Below are 23,203 nucleotides of genomic sequence, written 5' to 3' on the forward strand. Positions count from 1 at the left end.
TGACTATGCTTCTTCCTACCTCTTTATTTAATACTATGGCAACCCCTCGTTGGCTCTCGTCCCCGCCACTGTATATTATTCTATAATTATCACTCCAGTAATACCCGCTACCCTTCCATCTCACCTCGCATAGACCTAAAATATCGATTTTTCCCCTTTCCATCTCTCATTTAATATTCTCCTAATTTCCCTGTTCTCACCATTATCCTAGACTTCCAAGTTCCCTTTCTAACTAATTTGGTCTTCTTCTCCTGCGTCTTCTGGCCTGCTGCTGCTAGTTTTCCCTTGTATGGGTTTCGTGGGATGACGACCGCGGAAGCCTTGCCTCCCTCGCTGCCGGGCACGACACACGGCCGATTGGGCCGAGCCCCGTAGTTGCCAGGACTCAAAATCTCTGTGTAGTCCATCATTTAAATCTTTGGTATGATAATTGAGGTGCTTTCCCGTTGCTTTCCTCAATAGTGTTTTTAACGTGACACCATCACTTACTGGCCGCCCCACTGGGGTCAGACGCCATTGCAGCCGCCTCACTGAGGAACAGGCGCTGCGTGGACTACCTTTCGCCTGGCTCCTAACCTTTGATCTATCTGGTATGGGTGAGCCTACCAGGAGCAATTGTTATTACTCCCGCCAGCAAAACTCTATGGGTAATCGGAACGCGCAAGCCCTTTCACCACTTCAAGGCTGTAGTCCTTGGGAACGGGGTAATAATTGAATAGTTTTTATAACTTAAATTAACTTCATAGCTTAATTTTTTTGTTATACCTCTGAGCTATTCAGGATTATCCATCCTTTGCAGATGAAAGTAAAAAAGATATTAGCGGTTTCTCCTTTTATGGAGAGCTATGGATTGTCCTGAAATTAAACTGCTTTTACTCTGCTCAATAATTTTTAATAGTTCATTTTAACTCTTGCGATTTTGGGAGTGGGGTCAACCGGACCCATATGCCTCAACTTTTTCTTTTTTTCACGCCTAGGCGAACGTGCGAACACGGAAGAAACATGAGAAATTCACATTTCAAGAGAAGCAGCAGCGACGTTGTAAAATCGCGTGTCTTTTACTTTTGCTCACACGTTCCGCCGACAGTGCGGTCGCACATTTCGAGGGTGCCCCAACGGTTTGACGTCGTTGGAGCAGGCGTGTCGCATTCACTATGCTTGCTCGCTCTCCCGAGACAGACCCTGCTCCCCCCGCTCTCTTTTAGGCCGCACGCCGCTTGGATCCCATTACGCGCTCCCGTCACTACCCCGCGTCATCTTCGCGTGCTCGGCCAAAGAGACGGAGACATACGCCAACGTTTTTCCTCCCTCTGGACATTTCCCTCGCTTGCTTCCCAGAGCCGTCCTCTCCCGTGGCTTCTTTTACGTGTTTGAAGAGCTTCAGGCCAACAATTCCCATCCAGGTAAATGTCCACTATCCATTACTTACTCCCTACTTTGGCCCGCCTCTTCAGTTGACTAGAGAGGGCGAGTCATTTTATATTTCGCTGATGTCCCGCATGTTTTTGCCCGAAGAGCAACGGTCACAATACGGATGGGTTGGAGGGAGGAAGGAAGTGCACGGGTATGAAAAGGGACTTGTTGTAGAGTAGAATTTTTGGTTGTGTCTTGTTAAGACAGACAAAGGAATTGATTGATTGCGTGTATCCATCCGAAACCTACCTTAACCGGGAGATTATTTATAATAATAATAATAATATAGTGAAGGGGCCATAAACTTTAACAGTTTAGCTGTGTAAGTACTGTTTTGGATGAGGGCATGGGAATTGGTGGGGATAAAAAGAAAAAAAATAAGCTCTAAGTAAGTGTGTATGGGGAAAGGGAAGAAGAAGTCAGGCACCTTAAATTAAGTTGTAAATAAAAGTTTAATATTCAACATTTATTTTTACAGTGTTTTTTCTATAGCTTGGACTTGGCCATTTAACCGAGAGAATGGACATAGGTTGAAGGCTTTTGAAATGCTGGTGTGGAGATTAATGGAGAAAATTAAATGCATGGGAGGAGAGGAAATTGAAGAATGGTTGGTTAGACATGTCATTGGGCAAGGGAGAAAAAGTTGTTGAGAGAAATTCATAGCAGACAGGACAAGTGGGTGCATGAGATGCAGAGGGCCGATGGGATGCTGGAGATGGTAATAGAAGGGAGATTGCTGGGAAGGTGAGGTAGAGGGAAGAAAACAATAATCATTTTGGATAGAATAAAGTTAAATGGGAAACAGAGCAAAAGAACATGCTATTTTGTTATGTAAATCATGGTTTAAGTATATTTTTTGCCATCTTTATCAGGGCTAAGGAGTTCAGTAATATGTAATCTCAGTGTCATTTGGAAACCTACCGTAACCTGGTGGATTATTTTGCTAATGATAACATTATCTTTTATACCAATTCCTTCCAAGGAATACTATACCAAGCCTTCCCAGTGCTTTTGAGAAGAATACATGTAAGCAGGTGTAGCAGTTCAAGTATTTGGGCAGTTTAAATAATAATAATAATCTTCTTTGATAAAAGAGAGCAGTACGTGACACTATAGATATCGTCAGTTGGAAAAAAATAAATATGTAGAATTCATTACCGTGTTGAAGAGATTCATGCATATGTATTAAAATGTCACTCTTGAGAAGCCCAGTTCAAAATATTCACTCAAAGAGTACAAGGTGTTTGAAATCAACCGATCCTCAATTACATTTTTGAACCTATTGCAGCTAGTCTGTCTGGTAGTATGGGGAAGTTTGTTTTAGAATTTTAAGGCAAGGTTATCTGACTGGTTGAAGATTTTGGACAATCTGAATTTGGTGATGTCTAACATATTTCTTGACCTTGTATTATGGCTGTGTGTATTGCCTATTAATGCATAGTCCTTTACATTATCTTTTACATGAATTAAGCAGTAGTAAATGTATATGTTTAAGACCGTCATCACCCTCAGCCTTGCAAATAGTGGATTAAGATGCAGATGGGAGAAGTTAATTAAAGATACAAAATGTCATACCCGAGTCATCATCCAATCTGTAACCAAACTTACTTCCTATAGAAAAACAAAACACAAATGAGCTGCATGAACACACTTGTGGGGAATGTGTGGGGGAATGGTTTACACCTCCCCCCCCTCCTTGTTCACACATTACAAAACAAAAGCAATTGGCTTGCTTTCTCCTAAACAAAAAATTCTATGCATAAAACAAGCAAATAAAGGTCAATGTTACACTCCTTTACATCCCAGTTCCAGCAAAATATTCTTAATATTAATAACTGGTTAGGAATTATTGAAACCACTTGGAAGATTTAACTTCAACGGAATGTTTTGGAAAGAGCTTCACCTTCATCACTTTTCTGATTCAACTTCATCGCAACAGACCCCTTACCTTCCACTATAGCTCTTCCACCATCTGCAATATTTAACTAACCTCTAGTTTACTCTGAGAAATTTTGGAGGATGACCCCATGGGAGGGCTAATGAGACGCTCCTGAGTCCGGAAACCACAAACTAGTCTCCTCGGTTACTTTGCCACCATTCACCACGCGAGCCTTCACCTTCACTACACCAGCTGCTCCTCCAACTTTTTATTTATTTATTGCTTTATTCACATAAGCCAGTTCAGCATGGTTTCATCATAAAACAAAAAAAAATGTGCATTAGGTTTGTTGGTATACATCACATTGAAGAAAAATTTATTTGCATTACATTGGGATATTTTACAAACAAAATTTTAGACTTTTCTTCATGATGAACAAAGTCCGTCCACATAGGACAAATGTTTAATACAAGAAAGTATGCTTTAAGATTGCGCTTGAAATTATTTGTAGGAGATGCTTTCAAATCTGGAGGAAGCATGTTAAAAAATTTGACTCATTTGTGGTATTGTCCCTCACCACTCAAATTAGACAATCTTGCCTCAATGTGCATGTCAAGTCTTGTATGTGCAGTGTCCTGATGATGGATATTTAGGCTTTGTTTGTATATATGCGTGCTATTCTTCACTGTTTCACTATTCTCTTTGTTCTTTTCTGTACTCTTTCTCTACCTTCACTGACTCCTGCTATGGCTTCTCCACCCTTCCTTTCACTTCTCCTTCTGCATGTTGAGCCCGACCAAGTTTACCTGGACAATGTCTTGATAAATTTCAGACTTGAAAGCAAAGCAAACCAGGGTTCCTTTCCTTTTGGCTGCTGTACATTTCTTGGAGATATGGTCAACTTAATTGTAATTGTTACCTCACATTTCATCCCTTTGATTGTGGCTACTTTGTTGTCCTTTGATTTAACTGACAATTGTTAGTTTTGAAAATCAAAGGACAAAAACGTGGCTGCAGAAAAAAGGTAATTAGGAGTTGAAGGCTTTGAAAGAGAAAGTTAGGTAAACAGGGAAATGAGGAAGGGAGAGAAGATACTTTGTGTTGGGCATGAAGGGTTGCAATCGCCATTAAATATCAAAGAAGAAAACAATGACAGGGTGGGGGAAGCCCACAGACAGACATAGTACAGTTTTTGGATTTTTCACAATCACACTTGGTTTAAGTCTTGTCGTGTGAATGAATGTTGATTAATCCTCAGATATTATTGTTTTGGTCAGATGGTGTGAGGTACATAACATGGCAAAGTACCTAAAAAGTTGTGGCTACTTTAATTGTAAAGATTTATCTCTTCCAAAAGTCTTTTAATCATTGTTATATTTATGTGTTTTGATGATTTTTACGTAACAAGCACAACATTTGTGAAATGTGGAATTTGATAATTCATGGTTTTCAGAAAAAGTTTTGGAAAAATAGATTTAATTCAGATGTTGCTACAATGCCTCTAAAAATTCTTCAAAGGACATCCCTTAAGCATCAACACACTTTTGCTGGTGACATTTCCAAGACTTGAAGGCTGGATGTTGGAGGGTGGCTTTCCATGAATGGTAGGTGGTTTCCAGAAGGTCCTTAAGAGTGTGAGTGCAAGCTTCTTTGATGGCACTTAGGTTCCCATGGTGGTGTCCTTTGAGGGAGAGAGGATTTCACTTTTATAGGGAATGGGAATAATAGTCTGCTGGTGCCAAATCAAGACTGTAAGAGGGTTGGGAAATCGTCGCAATTGTAAGTTCCAGAAGGCCTTCATAAGCAGGCGCTCAACCCTGTTCTTCTTAGTCGTCTGTCAAGACCTTCGGGAGGACGAGTTTAGCGTGGATCTTTTGAATTTCCAAATTTTTAGTAATAATTGTAAGTGCTTTGTTATCTTGTCAATGCCAATACAATCTACGATCATGCACACACTTAAAAACCTATGGTCTGCATTCAACACTTACTTCATGCACACATCAGGAAAAAAATTGTCAATGGAACTTTTTATACAAACCTTGAAATTAACTTTATCTCTCTAGGCTTGATGGTGAAAATCATCCATATGGAGGACCATCTTCCTTAGTTAATTAAAAATAGGATGGCATTCCCATAGGTCACATTTACACAGTCACTAATTGGGTACCTTAGTAACAACTGTTATAAATACACTTGATGTACAAGGTACATAATATCCGAGTAAACTGAAGTTCTCGCCAACTATCCATTAAAATCCAAATCTGATAGTATCAAAAATCGGTTCTCTCTCAACAATACTATGGACTTGCACTGGAAGCATAACACCAATAAAGTTATGGCTTCTAATTCCTCAAGTCACTCTTCAATTATCTCCAATATTACAATCTTATGAGAATTGATATTTGGCATGAGCTGATAAGAGATGGATTGGTATTATAAATGATAATATATTCTAAATACCAATATCCAAATATTATAATGGAAGTCAATGCTTTGAGGAAATAAGTAGACCTTTTTGGATACATGTTTAATGATTATCACTTACTACTAGAGTTATCTTTGCAGAGGACTGGCTTTGTGAAACTTTCCTATATCTTCTCACTAGGAACATGGGTACACCATCACTGACTGCAGTGACTCCGTTAGAATGCTCTTGGAATACCTTGGAAGTGAATCACTTAGCATGGCTTGGAGCAGGCTTGATAATATTTGGTAAGTGATGTTTTATGTCAAAAAAAGAAGGCATATTTCATGAGACTAGACTCAGTGATGGACCAGTATTGTCCATTTGAGACCATTGTCATGCAACCAAAAGATTCTATTTTGTTTATTATTTCCCAAAAAAATCATTGTAAATTATACATTTATAATTGGAATGCTGTGAATTATTATATAACATTGTAAATTGTATGTTTAACTATATCATGTGCTTGTATATCGTGGCATAATGACCTCATCAGTAGACCACCTGGTTGCTGACCTATGGGTCCAGGATTTGACTGGACTAGCTTCAGTGACAAGGCAATTCTGTAGTCAGTACTTGAGTTGCTTGAGAGGATTTGTACTAAAATTAATCTCAACACCTTCATTATAGGGATCATTGGTTCAGCAGCCAATGGATTGCTCTGTGCAGGGTGCTTGCTAGGAGTTGGAGTGCCTGGAAACCGTGTTGATCAATGCCACCGCCTGCTACTATTAAATCTGTCAATTGCATCTCTGGGGACCCTACTCCTGGCAGGATTTCCTTTCACAGGCCCTTCTTCCATATATGGGAGGTAAGTCCATGTCAATTCTTGATCAACCAGATATAATATCATATTTTTGTGGGAATTAATTCAACAGCTTTGGTATGACTACTTTAGAATTAACATTCATTCAAAACTCTCAGGCAAATAAGATCATCTACTTAACATATTATTTGATTTTTTTATATCTGGCTCTGAATTGCCAAAAGCATTATCTGTATGTTAAGTAAAAATTTAATTAGGTATATATATACTAGCGATTATTATTATTTTATTTTTAACTAACATTATACACACACATGTATATATATATATATATATATATATATATATATATATATATATATATATATACACATAATAACATACCCTGGACCACAGCCTCGACGTGGTGGAAGGGCTTGCGCGTTCCGATTACCCATAGAGCTGAGCTGGCGGGAGTAATAATAATTGCTCCTGGTAAGTTCACCCATGTCAGATAGGTCGAAGGTTAGGAGCCAGATGAAAGGTAGCCCACTAAGCGTCTGTTCCTCAGTGAGGTGGCTGCAATGGCGTCTGACCCCAAAGGGGTGGCCATTAAGTGATGGTGTAACGTTAAAAACACTATTGAGGAAAGCAATGGGAAACCATCTCAATTATCATTCCCAAGATTTAGATAATGCTCACTAGAGAGATTATGAGTCCTGGCAACTATTGGGCTCGGCCCAATCGGCAAGGCAAGGCCCAATCGGGGAGGCAAGGCTTCCTCGGTCGTCATCCCACGAAACCCTTGCAAGGGAAAACCAGCAGCAGCCGGACAAAAGACGTAGGAGAAACAGACCAAATTAGTTAGAAAGGGAACTTGGAAGACTAGGACAATGCTGAGGACAGGGAAATTGGAGAATATTAAATGAGTGATGGAAAGGGGAAAAAAAGATATTTTAGGTCTATGCAAGGTGAGATGGAAGGGTAGTGGGGATTACTGGAGTGATAATTATAGAATAATATACAGTGGCAGGGACGAGAGCCAACGAGGGATTGTCATAGTATTAAATAAAGAGGCAGGAAGAAGCATAGTCAACATAGAACAGGTAACAGATAAGATATTACTAGTAGAGATAAAAGCAGAACCGACGAACTTGGTTATTATTCAGGTATACATGCCACTGAGCAAACATACAGAGGAAGAGGTCGATAGGACATACGATCAATTAGAGGACATAATCGGGTGTATTCCTTCTGGGAAACATTTGATAGTAATGGGGGATTGGAATGCGACGGTAGGCGAAGGAAGAGATGGTGACGAGGTCGGGGACTATGGTTTAGGCACGAGGAATGACCGCGGGGAGAAAGCAGTTGAGTTCTGCAGGAAACAGGGGCTAGTCATCACCAACACTTGGTTTAGACACCACAAAAGATGCAGATATACATGGAAAATGCCAGGTGACTCAGAAATTTATCAGCTAGATTATATCCTGGTTAGACACAGGTTTAGGAACAGTGTGATATATTCGCACAGCTTCCCAGGGGTGGAGTTAAACAATAAATTGAGGCAGGGAGCAAATAGGACAAGGGAAGCATGGTGGAAGACGGAGTTTGAGGATTTGGAAAGTTTGCAGAGGAAGGGTGAAATTGGTGTGCTGTACAGCAAAGTTAAATCTTTGTGAAAGCCTCTTTGCCTAGCGCAATTCTTCTCTTAAGTCCCTACTACTTTGACTGCGTTGGTCAAAAAAACACTTCCGATATACGTAAAGTGTTCTACCTGCTCTAGTTTTTGCCCTCCTATTTTTTAGGCATGTAGAGGTTCAGGATTAGCCTTCTTTCACTCCAATCTATTACCATTTTCTGCAATATACTCATTAGTTTTTCCCAATTCACTCTATCAAACGCTTTTTTGAAATCTACGAAACAGGCAAATACCTCCTGGTTGTGTTCTATATTCCTCTCGATTAATAATCTTATTACTGCAATAGAATCACGTGTACCTCTCCCTTTCCTTAACCCAAACTGATCATCCCCAAAGTAGTCATTTGCCCCACTCTCTATCCTTTTGTTGATGATCCTGTGGACAACTTTAGCTGCATGGAATATCAAACTTATTGTCCTGTAGTCCTCACATGATGTAGCCTTTACCTTTTTCAGAATAGGAACTAAAACTGATCTCACAAAGTCTTCCGGCCAGATTCCTTCCTCATAAATACTGCGAATCAGCCTATATAACCTCTTCCTCCCACATTTTCCTAAACATGTCAATAGTTCCGCGGGAATGTTATCCACCCCCACGGCCTTATTTAACTTCATCTCCCTTAATGCCCTTTCTATCTCAAATAAATATATATATATATATATATATATATATAAATATATATATATATATATATATATATATATATATATATATATATATATATATATATATATATATATATATATATAATGGGCTGACACAATATAACACAATTAGAATAGAATAGCAACATTTGAAGAAGACTCACTTGATGAAGGCCTCTGAGAGGCCTTCTTCAAGTGAGTCTTTTTCAAATGTTGCTATTCTATTCTAATATCAGTTTCTATTCTATACTATATATCATTTGTGAGTGGCAATTTGAAAATTGAACCCATGCTTATTTGCCATTCAGAGTCTCCATGATCCTTTAAGGAGTGTGAAGTCCAGAGAATCAGGCAGGTCAGCACTGGAAACTGGTGCAATGTATATTGAGAAGTATCACCCTAATAAGGTAGTAGCTACGTTTGCTGAAAATTTATTTAATGATCGTGAAGTGTTGAATTTTCTCAGATATAAAGAGTCGCCAAAAACAAATGTCTCTACACAGTCATCTCAATTAATTCCTTAATGTTATTTTTTTCTTGGATCTGAGTACACTGTAAGTGTATTGCATTGGTTTTTTCATATTTAAAGAACACTATAGTCAAGGGCCTCTCCAGTAAAGATAAATAAAGTAAGGATAAATTGTATTAATTACTCTGCGTCAGAGTCTTAAAAAGTCCTTAAATTACTACCACTAGCACCAAGGTATAAGAGAGTTTTACATCCTGCACATAATGTGAACAAATGTTTTGGATATCAACATGAATTATCCCTTTTGCTCAAAACTGTCATGTTTGGGTTTCCCCTGAAGAAACGACTTTTTATTGCAAAGTTAAAATTTGAAAAAAATGGGCAAAAAACCCAGGGAGTGTATTCAGTAAGATGGACTTGTACCATTAACTACCACATTCGCCTCCATGAAATATCTATTTAATGACTGCTACTTACAATTATCATTTTGTACCATCATCTGGTCAGTAACAAATACAATATTTATTATGTTCTGATTCCAATATGAATCAATATTGATATTTTGTCTACATTATGAATCTAACTAGGTATGAATGCATATCTGTATGCCATCTGAAAATGTTTTTATTCATTTGCAAATCAAGATTCTTCTAAAATTCTAAGTTATATTTTAATTCTCAATAAAGAATAGGTATCTTTATATGATTTGTACCCATACGTAAATATTTTTATACTATTGTGGAACTAATTTATATTTTTTGCCCTTCTTGTAAAAGGTTTATTCCCATTAATAAATAAATATCTGAATAATAGTTTCAATTTCTACCTCACAAGGAGAATAGGTATCTTGAAAATATTTATTTTACTGGAGTTTGTGAGTAAAAGTGAACTGTATTGGGAAGGCTACCTAAAATATAGGAGATGTTGATACCCAAGTGAGCATGGAGCAGTATTCCCTGACCGGAAGGAGGTCCCAGCCTCAAATCCTTTTAAATGAGTGGCCTACTGGAAGGGAAGCATCGTACACCCTAATTCACCTGACTAGTCATCTGAGATAGGCTGACTATATTGAATAATATTCCCTTAAGCCATAAAGGGTTTTTTTTACACCACTGTAAAAGGAAGGAAAAAGAAGAGGAATATTGAAATTGATATGGTGATTTACGGAGCAGGTTAATACCACACCATTAATCAGACACACATTCAAAATACTAAGAATTTCAGATTTATTCAGGGTGGGTTATTTCAGGAAATTAATCCTATATTGCCAGGGACTGTATTTGGGAACTTACAAATACACACAAACAACCACAATGGTTGGCCACAAGTGGTTTAAGGAGAAGTTTTCCCCAATAATAGGGTCCGACTCTGGGCTACCTTAGCCACTTACCTATTAACTGAAGAGGAGACTGAATAGGTTTCCGAAGAAATCACTCCAGATGCCAGGGACCTATTTGGGGGGAATAAAACACACCCACACTCACTCACTCAGGAATTAAAAATGAGCACTGCAAATAATACTTGGGAATCGGATGTAGACAATATATGGCCTGATGGCCCTGCCAAAACTGAAAATGGTAGAGAATCAAGCCATTCAGTCAAAAGTAAGAAACAAATGGAAAGTGAAGGAGGAAGGCAAAATATCACAGAAAAACTAAGGAAACAAAATGGTGTGAAAAGCACATATTTTGAGCAAAAGGTGGTCTTCGTCAGCGCTCTGAAGGAGAAAAACTACTGCAACACGAGGTTGAAGTAATTGAATAAAGTGTGCAAATCACCACACCAATCTAAATATTCACCTTTTTTTTACTTTTACAGTGGTGTAAAAAGCCCTTTACTATATGACTTAAGGAAATATTATTTAATATAGTCAGTGTAAAAAGAGGTCATAAGGAGCTCAGTTTATCCTTTCCACCTGAGATGGAGTTTAAACTCATGATTAGTTGGGGGAGTGGGCCTGGAACTGAGTTCATTCCATTCACAAGCACGCACCATGGATTGCTGTAGGCACATGCTGCCTCAACAGAGGGTTACCATTGAAATCCTGGTGTTGGTGAATTTGCATTAGGTGTTGTCTGTGCTCCATTGAAATGAGAAAAGTGCACCTGAGACAAAGAACCTCTCATTCATTCATAATATTCTGGATGGTAACCATGATTGGCAGTAGAATTGAACCATCTCTCCATTTGTGAGAATTCCATTCGATAACACTCTGGGACTATTTCACTGATAAAATGCCGAGAAAGCAATCTTTTAGGTAATGTCAAAATTGTCTTTTATGTTTTCCAGGTGGATATTCGGGAATGCATGCTGTCAACTCTTTGCTTTTCTCCGTCAAATGTTTGGACTTTCACAGATGCTAGCATTGATGTTGTTAGCCATTGAAAGATACTGGCTCTTTTACTTCATTACAAAAGGCAAGTTTCATAGATCTCTGCTAATTTAATTAGCTAGTTTCAAGTGCTGGTGGATAAAAGATAAATTTCTCTTGGTATTTATCTTTTAAAAGATAAATTCCCATAGAAGCCTCAAGATTAATTTATCTTTTAGTTTGTTTACAAAAAAAATCTGTAGACACCATTGAAAAATGTTTAATGTTTAAATATTCCCTATTAATGGCAACTAATCTTCCTAATCCAATTCACTTTTTCTTATATATGTCATGCATTTTTAGTATCAATGTGACTTTGCTTTTTAATGCCATTTTTTCTCTTCCTTTATTTTTCTTGGTGCCCAAAACATCGGATTGCATATTTATTCTGGTCATTCCCTTTGAAGAATCCAGCTACTTAATTTTGTTCTTGAGAATATTGCAAATCGTTAATTTTGACTGATTATACCAGCCACACTTACACATCTTCTCATTTGTCAATGATTTTATTTTTCATTTTTATAGCTATTTTTATTCCCATATAGGTTGCCTTTTGCAGCTCTTTATTTTGGGACATTTGTGCAAGGGATATCAAACTTAGTGCAAAAAATCACAAATAATGTCTGAATACAAGTTTAGAAAAATGTGTTATCAGTCTCTGCTAACACTTAAGATGCTAGTGGAATGAGTGCTTAACACAAACTAAAGAAGCAGGTATTCAATTAATCTGAGACTTTCCCTCTCCTAGTCTCTCTTTAGGCAAAAGGTTGCTTGTTAAACAAGTCATCTAAAAAAATGTTTTTTCTCTTTATGTAAATTACTAATTATGCAAGGCATTCAACTTAAACATTAAGCAATGTTCCAAGGTAATAATAATCCCTCCACCCTACCTCATTTCACACATTCATTAGTTCTATTCAATTTATTCTATCTAATGCTTTATTGAATTTTACATGTATGAAACAAACAGATATATCTATAAATAAAATCTATTAAATAATATCTATATATAAAATAAATATCCTTATTATACTCTATGTTCCATTCAATTTGCAATCTCAATACTGTTATGCCATTAAGCATACCTCCCCCTTCCTGAAACCAAACTGATTAAGCTCAAACTAATTACTAGCCCTCCTCTCCATCTTTACGCGAATGATCCCAGGAACTACATTTACTATGGTTGAAATGAGACTTGTTGTTATGGAGTCATAATATTCACCTGCCTTTGCATTTCTTGTGGATGGAAACTAACACTTCTGTTATGAAATCTTCTGGCCAACAATACAAACCCACATTCTTTCTTATTTGATATCAGTTCCCTTATTGTCCTACCTATCCCACAATCAAGTGCAAGGTTTGTTTGATAAGTGTCATTGACAATTTTCTCCTGACGTGTGCATGTAGTATTGAATTCAAACCATCTGTTAAGTGTGCACATGATCACAGATTGTAATGGCATTGATAAGATGACAGTGCAGTATCAATTATCACTGAAAATATGGCAATGAAAAAGATTTGTGCTAAACTGATCCCAAAGGTCTTGCCAGACGACCAAGGGCAATCAAGTGTCTGCTTTTTAAGACCTTCTACTTGTGTCATCATGACTATTCCCAAACCCCCTTACGGTCCTGACTTGGCACCACCAGGCTCTTATTCCTATTCCGAAAAGTGAATTCCTCCCTCAAAGGACATGGGACTCTTTAAGTGCCATCAAAGAAGCTTGTATGTGTACCCTTAAGGACCTTCTGCCTATCAGGGAGCCTTTGAGTTGTGGAAAATCCACAAGAGCGAAAGTGTGTCAACACTCAAGGAATGTACTTTGAAGAGCTTTTAGGCATACCTGAAATACTAAATCTATTTTTCCAAAACTTTTCCAAATCCTTTTTTTACAAATCATGTATGCCTGGTTCTTAGTTATTCCCATCTGCATCATACTCTATATATTTATGTCCAAAATTGCTGACCTCTTATCTTTACCAATTAGATCCTACAGGTATTCTTTGCATCTTTCTTGAATCCATCCTGGTTCAATTAATAATTTTTCTGAAATATCTTCAATATCGATATTCCCTTCTCTCTGTACAATGTCTGCTCCACCTCCTCTCTGTGCAATACACTCATTTCACCCTTCCTTTTTGAACTGTTCATTTCTTCACCCTACCATTTTCCACCGTTCTCCTTTTGGCGTATTCATTTCTCACCTCAGTTGATATTTATCTCTCTCTTCTCCCTTCTACTATGCGTTTACAATCTTCAGTGTTCTTCCTTTGTCTGTTATCTCCTTATCATCTCATCTGTAATCCATGGATCTAGTGAATGAATGATTGAACAAACAAGCAAATGGAAAGAATTGAATGAATTAATTAAATAAATACATTGTAACCAAATTACAGGAGTTGAGTGTGAAAATTAAAGTTGACATACTAATTTGAAAAATTCTCATTTGTTTTGCATCAACTTTTGAGTTATGGGTACTTATTTGAGTTTTTATTTTCACAGAACATTCTCAACTGAATTTTATTAGATTGCTATGCACATTTATGTTATTCTGTGATTTGCTAAAGAATCCTCTTGAATTACAAGTACTTGGATGGCTTGAGCATCAAATATCAGCTAAAATGAGTGAACAGCAAATAAGGACCTATACAAGGCGTATCCCAAAAATAAGTAGAATAAAACGGGAGAAAACTTTATTCGAGTAAAAGTAAAAATTTCTAAAACTATTCAAAACAATACCCTTGTACATTATCACACCAATGTTAGCACCTGCTTCCACGCTCCTGGTATGCTTCCTGGGAGGCATTGATGAGAATCTTGTTCAGGCACCTGGTCATGGCCTCTTTGGCATAATCCAGTGGTCCAAAATAGTACTCAAATGAGGTTGTACTTGGGTCGTACTGTAAAACCCATGGCTCGTCACCAGTTACCACCTATTCTAAAAAATTCAGGTCACTTTCACAGTGGGCCAAGGGGTACAAGGCAAGATTGTCATACATGCAATCTTCCAACATTACCTTGGGGACCATCTTGGCACACCTTTCTCATGGCTAAATCCATCTGTAAAGATGCAATGTACTGGAGTTTTCTAAATATTGCACTCTTCTGCTAACATCCTGACGCTTAGGGGTCAATCAGAAGCAACTGACTCTCTTTTTGCACATTTTCATCACAATGTGATTTTGATGGATGTTCAGGGCATTCCTCATCACCAACAATCTTGTGTAAGCAGAAAACCCTAACTTGGGACATTTCTCCATCTCCATAAGCATCTTCAATCATGTTCATGGTCTCCGAACCCAATTTTTCAAATTCCAAAAAAACTGTGGGAGATGCCGCAACAGTAACTTTTAACGGAGTCATCTGCTAATGTGCAATCCAATGCAATTATTTCAGAGTGTAGAAATCATTCGTCCCCAAGCTTAATTCACAATTAAATGCATATCATTGCTTCATGGAAAGTGACACTGAATTTATGATGTGACCATTGAGTAGAGGTCCAATCTAGCAGCAACTGGTACATTGTAAAACCCAACAGTTAACTTTCCCAAAATCTCCCTTTACCTTTACCATCACAAATCATGCCACTCCAGCTGTGGCAGATTGGTGGCAAAAATTATTCTAGTTATTTTTGGGCCACACGTTGTATACTCATTGTCACAAGGCACAGCACTCGAAAAAAACAGAGGTGGTATTATAATCAACATACATTACATAGAATATAATACTGCAAACAGTTTTCACTCAGGTTAATTGCATCCCAACTTCCAGAACAACATAGAAACATAATGTCTTACATGGAGAGTTACTTATGAGTAATATTTTTGAATAATGAGTAAGAATTTTTTGGTTTGAAAGCAACTTGATCTCTTTAATCTCAGCTTAAGTTAAATTCAACTTTACCTTGGTTATCCTAGAAACCTTTTTAAAATACTCCTTACCAGTTTTATTTCCAAAATGCTTAGGTACCTAGCTTTTTAATTCACCATGTCAACAGCTACTTGATCATCCATTTGGCTTACACTATGTTTCATCGGTTTTGAGGCATAATTTTTATTATTGCAGAAATATCTAGAATGCTGACACTCAAAGGAATAGCGTGGTCAGTTGCTTCATGCTGGACTCTAGCAATAGCATGGGCCATACCACCTCTGGTTCACTGGGGCAGGTAAAGTATTGCAATTTCATATATTTTCATTAAAATATTGGAATTTCAGTTGCAGACACCTGATTCAGCCTGATTCAGGGGTGACGAAATGTCTCCCAAACCTACAAATTCCTCCCCATTTAAGTAGCACAACTCCCTCCCTCCCACCAATCACCTCCAAATAATCATATCTACTGTTTTTTATGTGCACTCAAAATCTTATTGCTATTAAATATTGTTATTATTTGAATTAATCATCAATTGTCTGTAAAAATGAGCATACATAAATTGTTTGTATAAGCACTGTGCAAATAATTTTGCACTAGATGCTCTAATGACAATTAGTTATTATTACCATGTTGCAAAAATGTAAAATATATGAAATAATAATTCATTTATTCACATATGGTGTCATCTTGTGCCAAGCCATCTTCATAGTTTGACTTCCATTATTGTGGATTATAATAATAATCCAAGCAATGTTTTTCATTGAAATTAGTACCTGTTTGTTAAATTTGTTGTCTCCAGTATAACTTTATAGAATCTAGACAAAATATTAAAATGAAATAAGCAACTTTTTAATTCCACACTCACACACTTAGTTTAGAACACGACCTAGGTTTCACCGTTGGACGTCAACATGAGGTGGTCCTCACAGATTCCAACTTTGTCTTTATATACCTGCAGAGCGGGAAAGGAGTGGGGGTCCATCAGAGTGGAAGGGAAAAGGGAGGGTGGAGAGGTAAAAAGAGGGTTAAAATGTGGATGGGAGAGAAATGAAAGGGAATTAGAGATTTCAGTGTCAATTGTCGGCTGTTAATAGGGGTCAAAGTTGTCTTCTGTAAGGACCACCTGAAGATGACATCTGATGTCAAAACCTTGGTCGTGTTCTAAATGAAATGAACGTGGAATTACTAAGTTACCTATTTCATTTCAGTGCCTGTTAGTTATTCGACACACATGAATTTCTGCACCTTTGAAGTGATATTTAAGTATGCAAGTGTGGCAGCCTAACTTCATCTGCTAATTAAGGTGATGGATGATGATCACCAGAGATTCTCAAATATCGAAGAGGATGATAACAAAAATTTAAAAGGAGTACAGAAGAGATAAGGGACAAGGAGGAGCCAAGGCGAGAGAGGCCAAGACCATGAGGAGTCGATGAAGGATAAAGCATGTTGGAGAGGAGAAAATGTTACTAGAGATGATAAAAAATGGCACTGTGTATGGTTATCAACCGGAAGGTTTGTTTGATTAGCTAGGATAGAGCCTACCCTGGACTAAGTTCAGCAGCTGGTGCAGCTCACATATAAGGGGGTCCAACTTCTTTCCTGGTGATGTTTTTCAGGAAGATCCAGTACCAGGAAAGCCACTCAGCTTGAGTGAATTTGAGGATGTTCTGAGGCTCTGAGGATAATGAAGAAGAAGGGGACACTTTTAGTTAGAAAGGGAACTTGGAATGTAAGGACAATGTTGAGGACAGGAAATATAAAGAATATTAAGTGAGAGATGGAAAGAGTAAATATACATATTTTAGGTTTATGTGAGGTGAAATGGAAGGATATAGGGGATTATGGGCGATATAATTATAGAATAATATACAGTGGAGGGGACGAGATCCAATGAGCTGTTGCCATTATATTGAATAAAGAGGAAGGAAGAAGAGTGGTAAAAAAAAGACAAGCAACCGATAGAAAAATCCTAATAGAAATAAAAGCAGACCTATGGAACTTGGTCATTGTTCAAGTATACATGCCACCAAGCAACCATACGGAGGAATAGGTCGATAGGATATGCGATCAGTTAGAGGATATAATCGCATGTGTTCCTGCAGGGAAATATTTGATAGTGATGGGGGATTGGAATGCAACTGTTGGCAAAGGACGAGATAGTGATAAGGTAGCAGACTAGGGTTAAGGTACGAGGAATGAATACGGGAGAAAGAAATTGAGTTTTGCAGGGGACAGGGGTTAGTCATCACCAACACTTGGTTCAGACACCACAAAAGACGCAGGTATGCATGAAATTGCCAGGTGACTCAGAGTGGTATCAGTTAGATTAGATTATGTTTAGGCCCAGATTTATAAACAGTGTGATCAATTTGCAGTTTCCTAGGAGTGGATGTGGACTCTGACCACAATTTAGTTGTAATGAAGTGTAGCATTCGATTCAAAAGGGTAAGGCAATGGCGGTGGGTCAGCAAATGGAATGCAGAAGCATTGACAGGAGTGATAAGGAAGGAGTATCAGCAGGCTGTAGAGAAAATTATGGAGGATGGTAAAGAGCTTAGTACTATCCAAGAAAAATGGGAATGTATCAAGAAAGGGATATCAAAAGCCTCAAAAGACACTATAGGAACCGTTAAAGGAAAAAGGGCAAGGAAACCATGGATCATGGCTGATATGATTACAAAGATGGACGAGAGAAGAAAATCGAAGAATGTAAACACAGGATTAGGCAAAATGAAGTACTAAGAGTTAAACAGTAAATTGAGACAGGCAACCAATAAAGCAAAAGAAGCATGGTGAAAGACGCAGTGCGAGGATATAGAAAGTCTGCAGAGGAAGGGTGAAATCGGTGCGCTGTAAAGCAAAGTTAAATCTTTATCGGGAAGTAAGAAAGGAAGATCTATGCTAACAGTTTGAGATAAGGCGGGTAAGATAATAATTGACACAGAAAAGGTCTCAGAAAGATGGAACGAATATATAGAGGCACTGTATGGTAAAGAATTTAGGCCAACAAGGTTAGACATAGACAGGGAACATGAGGTACCTGTAGAGGAAGATAGCTTAGGTCCAGGCATACTCAACGATGAGATTTTTTAAGGGCATTAAGGGAGATGAAACTAAATAAGGTCACAGGGATAAATAACGTTCCTGCAGAACCACTGAAATGTTTAGGAAAATGTGTGTGAATTTTTCATCCATGAAATGTATATTGAAGGTTTGGTAGGTGATGGTTGAGTTCACCCAGTACTAAGCCCAACGGCATGTGAAGGTCACACATCAGGGTAGGGGGGCCATTTCTTTTCCTTGTGCCGGCTATGGTTTCCCAGTAAGGCCTGGTGCCCAAAAAATCATAAAGCTTGGGTGGAGCTGAGGGTGATCAGAGAGGCTTTCCTGGGACTAGAACCCGAGCTATATGACATATCATGTTGATTGGCAGTGGGATTTTGAAGAACGTGATAAAGTTGGGTTGTGTTTTTTAGGATAGACAAGAAAATTAATCATATTTTGTGTGTATCCAAAACCTTCTATAACTAGTGAATTATCAATAAAAACAGAATAAATAAGTTTTTAATAATGTAAACCTGAAAATTTCTACAGGTATTCATGTGACAGCACCAGATCTGCATGTGAACTAGACTGGCACTTGCTTGGCAGTGGACAGGTGACTTACAATGTATCCTACCTACTTTTGGGAATTGTAACCCCCTCATTTATTATGTAAGTGCAACCAAGTTGATTAGTTTCAAGAACAATAGTGACAAACAATTTGACGAATGAGTACTTAATCTGTTTTTGTATTTTTAGTTGCTTCTGCTTGTGGCGTGCCTACAAGGTGATTAGGCTCTTGTCAATGGATACAAATGATTTTATCACAGATTCTCTTGGCCAATATTTCATTACTAAGGTAAGCATTGAATATAGCTTCATGGATTTAAGCATTCAGTGTCTCTCCTGTATGAGCAGTTAATGAATAAATGTTTTACTGACAAGGTTGTGGCATTCTCGGTCATTGGAATGTTCTTGTGCTGGCTACCTCGAGCAATCATTGTTTTCTGGACAATGCTTCTTAGAAGTGAGGAAAATGAAAATATTCCAACATCTTTGAAAATTTTATCACCCATTTTTGTTGAGGTAAACCCATGATGTGAATTAAATAGCTGAACTTACCCATGTTGGTACTGGTTTATTTTATGTTTTGCTAAAATTATTTGAAATTTAATTATTTGCAGGCCTCCACTATTGTACCTTTCATTGTGTATGCTTCAATTGGCAGCCATGTACGACAAATAATACTGGGGATATTTAAGAGAAGTACCTTGAAATCTAGACATGGTATGATAAGTCTGCAGATGAAGTAATAGACAGATGTTTTTTCTAATTACGTAAGACAGGTTTCTGTGAGAACCCATGTGATGTAAGACGTAATATTTTGAAGTGCTTACAAAACAAATGTTCAGAAATCCATAAGTTTAATGAAAAGGCAAATAATCCCCATTACAGATTAAAATTACCTTCAATACTGTCAGGAAAAAAAATGTATGAGTGCTTTGTTAGGAGAGGCAAGCAAATTATTTGGTATTTTGTGTTTATCCAAAACTTACCTTGAGAGGTAGATAACCAATAACAAATATGTGCTTGTGTGAAATTGTTTGGAGAAACAACTGCACATGTAAATATAGTTTCCTAAAAGGAAAAAAGTGTTTTCATCAAAGTGTTTTCATCAAAGTGTTTTGTCAAAAAAATCTTTCCTTGCATGTTTCACAAACATGGCGAAATCAAATTCAACCACATATTCATTTTCAAATTCAAAAACCAACTTCAAAGCTTCAATCGAATGCACCCATTATTACAAAATGTAAATGGGTCATAAATAGACATGTCAGTCTTCATGTATATACAAATAAAATTTTTCATATTTACGTATGAGTGTATATTGATGCATAAAGAACTGGTGTCCTGCCACTTCCCAATGCACACACTTGTGGTTGATGTGCAAGAAAAGAATGGTTGGAAGAGGTTGACCAAGAAAGACAAAGGTGTATTACGTCAAAGAGATATTCAGAACATGGACCGATGAGACAGAAACAGGTATTATTCCCCCTTCCATTCTACTGCTTCTATTTCTATTCCCAAGGTATCAACTTCACTCTTCTTGTGAGATTTTGCAGCATTGGTTGTTGCAGATGTTGGTGCCAGGTACTTTTACAAAATGGTGATGCCATTTGAAGACATACATCAGGTGACTCGTTGATGCACATATGACGTAATCACACTCTTGGGTGTAGCCAAGTTGGAAGGTGCTGCCATCAACCAGATGGTGGAGCAATGAGTTTGGAAGGACAGTCATGGAAAAAAATTAGGGCTTTGCTCGAGGGTTTCTTATAATGGTGAAGTGGTAGAGGTTGCCTCACATAGATTTTCTGATTTTTTGAATATGCCCATTCTAATTAAGTTTAAAATCTGTTCAAATTTCAAGATCCTTTAATGATGTCTCGCGATTGTGAGGAATAAAGTTAATGGTATATTTGAAGTTAACTATTTAATAATTTTAGAGTATTTTTTGAAGAAATTTAACATAAAACTGCCTTTACTCAGATTTTATTTGTTTCTATGTATTGCAACATTCTGAAGTTTTATTTAAGGCATCTTGTAGATTCTGATAGTCCAAAACGTTTTGTATTTTCTTAAATACTATACAGTCTTTGGCATAGAGAAAGCTTTGGGCTTGTAGGATAACAATAAGGGAGGTAAGATGGAGGAGGAGATAAGATCATCAATAGAAAGATGGAAAAGATATGGCCCCAGGACACTATCCTGACGATCTCCAGATGTTACAGGAGACCAAGGGGATGAGGTGCTGTAATATATCTACAGAAGTTCTAACATAAAGAAATATTTATATTTCATATTGAACATAACTTTTTTTTCTTGATTTCCATACATAAGAAATGGCGACATGCATTTAAAATGAGGAAAAGCTTCCCTTTATGCTTACCTATATTGAACAATTTTAAGATGCATCAGTAATTGAAGAGGTACAGCTGCTTTCTGAAATTAATTTTTGTTGGAGGAAGCAAACTCTCCTATGCTCTAATAATTTTAGCAAATGATGAACTTTGTGCAATGGTAAATATTTTATTTAGGAAGATAAGTTTGTTTGCCTTGTAGTATAAATTAACCTTGGATCGTATCCATTGTGAGTCAGGGTATATCAATCTTGTTAGGTCTAATTTTCACCATTGACAAAGTGTCTTAATACCAATCTATTTCAATCAGAAGATGCCATTCAACAGATTACAAGTAAGGATAGTAGAGTTTTTAAATTATGGGTTTCGAACTGTTCATTCTTTGATAAAACGTGCCATTTAACACACCTATCTCCTTCAGTTCTGTTAACATCCACCAACTCTGTTCATCCTCTGTTCTTCCCCTGGAGAACTCTCTCCGTTTGCCTGAAACCCTCCATCCCCGAAAGCAATCCTTTTTTGAGGGTTCGTGTGTTCAGTGGATTTCGCGTTTGAGTGGGTTGAACCTCACTTCCTCCTCCCTCTTATCCAAGACAAGAGTGTTTGTTTTGCTTTGCGTCTTTGGTGTGGATGGTACTTGTATTTGCGACTCTCTTGCCTCGTGACCCCTATTTGCCCATGGCTGCCATGCCCAATCTTTCGTTCCTGACCCCTGCCCTCTCTGGCAACCACAATGCATCCTTCTTAACCCCATTCCTCATCTCCCCCTACCCCCCTGTTCAGTACCATTGTTGGCCACCTTTCCCTTCCCCTTTTCTAACGCCAAGCTGATTGGAGAAAATGCCACCATGATCACCACTTCAATTTACCTCCTCCAACCCTCCAGCTCTTCTCAAAAACATGTCTTCCCTGCCTGCTTTATTCGATGAATGCAGAGCTTTGTTACCCGGTCCTACAAGTCTGGCGATGCGATCAGGGACGTTCTAATAAAATTATAGAATGTGCTATTTTCCCTTGATTATGCCGAGTTATGTATGAAATAGTTGACAGTCCATTCAATAACTAATGTAGGTAGACTGTTACTTTCCACAATAATCATTGATCCAGTTAGTATAGCAGTATTCACTCAAGGAGTTTCTCCATTACAATGAAACCTGATTTAATAATGAGGTTAAGTCATCAAAAGGTTTAAAAAAAGGATTTTCAGTGTATTGATATATAGGCCAGGTTCTATACGCTTACTCAATCCTGATACGTTTTCAGTTAATGGAAGGTCACCCTTATTATTAAAGATTTCCGTTTGTACTGCTTCACGTTTCGCTTTATCTAGTTCAAGGAATGGTCTGACGAAGGCCTTACCTAGTGATTCGTATGTGCCAGTAGGTACCACAAGGAACGATCCATCTTTTAATTTGATTTTAACCTCGCTAGGTTCATCCTAAGGTCCTCCTCCTATTTCTCCTCCGATTTCTCCGTAATCCCTTTTCATTTCGCGTTCGCGTATTATCTTTAGAAGACGCTTCTTCTACCTCCAAAGTTCCAGCATCTCCAATTTCCTCTCTAACTTCACGAAAAAGAATACGAATAGATGGAAGGGAAATTTCCGCCAGACCAACATACCAATCATCATTTGTCAAATCGATACGATGACTCAATTTTGTTTTAAAGTTAGCT

At 37.7% G+C, this 23,203-nt stretch overlaps 1 protein-coding gene across 2 annotated transcripts; it reads left to right on the top strand.

Moving 5' to 3' along the window:
• The first annotated feature begins 1,082 nt into the window (after positions 1-1,082).
• On the top strand, positions 1,083-20,928 carry LOC139698983 (visual pigment-like receptor peropsin). Of its 2 annotated transcripts, none has more exons than XM_071597975.1 (9): positions 1,083-1,403; positions 5,898-6,004; positions 6,387-6,567; positions 11,606-11,733; positions 15,753-15,855; positions 19,161-19,280; positions 19,368-19,467; positions 19,554-19,694; positions 19,793-20,927. In XM_071597975.1, the coding sequence occupies exons 2-9, from the start codon at positions 5,902-5,904 to the stop codon at positions 19,919-19,921; spliced, it is 1,005 nt and encodes a 334-aa protein (XP_071454076.1). In that variant the 5' UTR covers positions 1,083-1,403; positions 5,898-5,901; the 3' UTR covers positions 19,922-20,927. The 2 variants fall into 2 exon arrangements, with proteins under 2 accessions (XP_071454076.1, XP_071454077.1); XM_071597976.1 differs by lacking the exon at positions 1,083-1,403 and adding an exon at positions 4,784-4,896 and having other exon boundaries at positions 19,793-20,928.
• Positions 20,929-23,203: the final 2,275 nt, after the last annotated feature.

Source organism: Hetaerina americana, unplaced genomic scaffold, assembly GCF_022747635.1.
Source record: "Hetaerina americana unplaced genomic scaffold, ioHetAmer1.1.p SCAF_9, whole genome shotgun sequence".
NCBI lineage: Eukaryota > Metazoa > Arthropoda > Insecta > Odonata > Calopterygidae > Hetaerina > Hetaerina americana.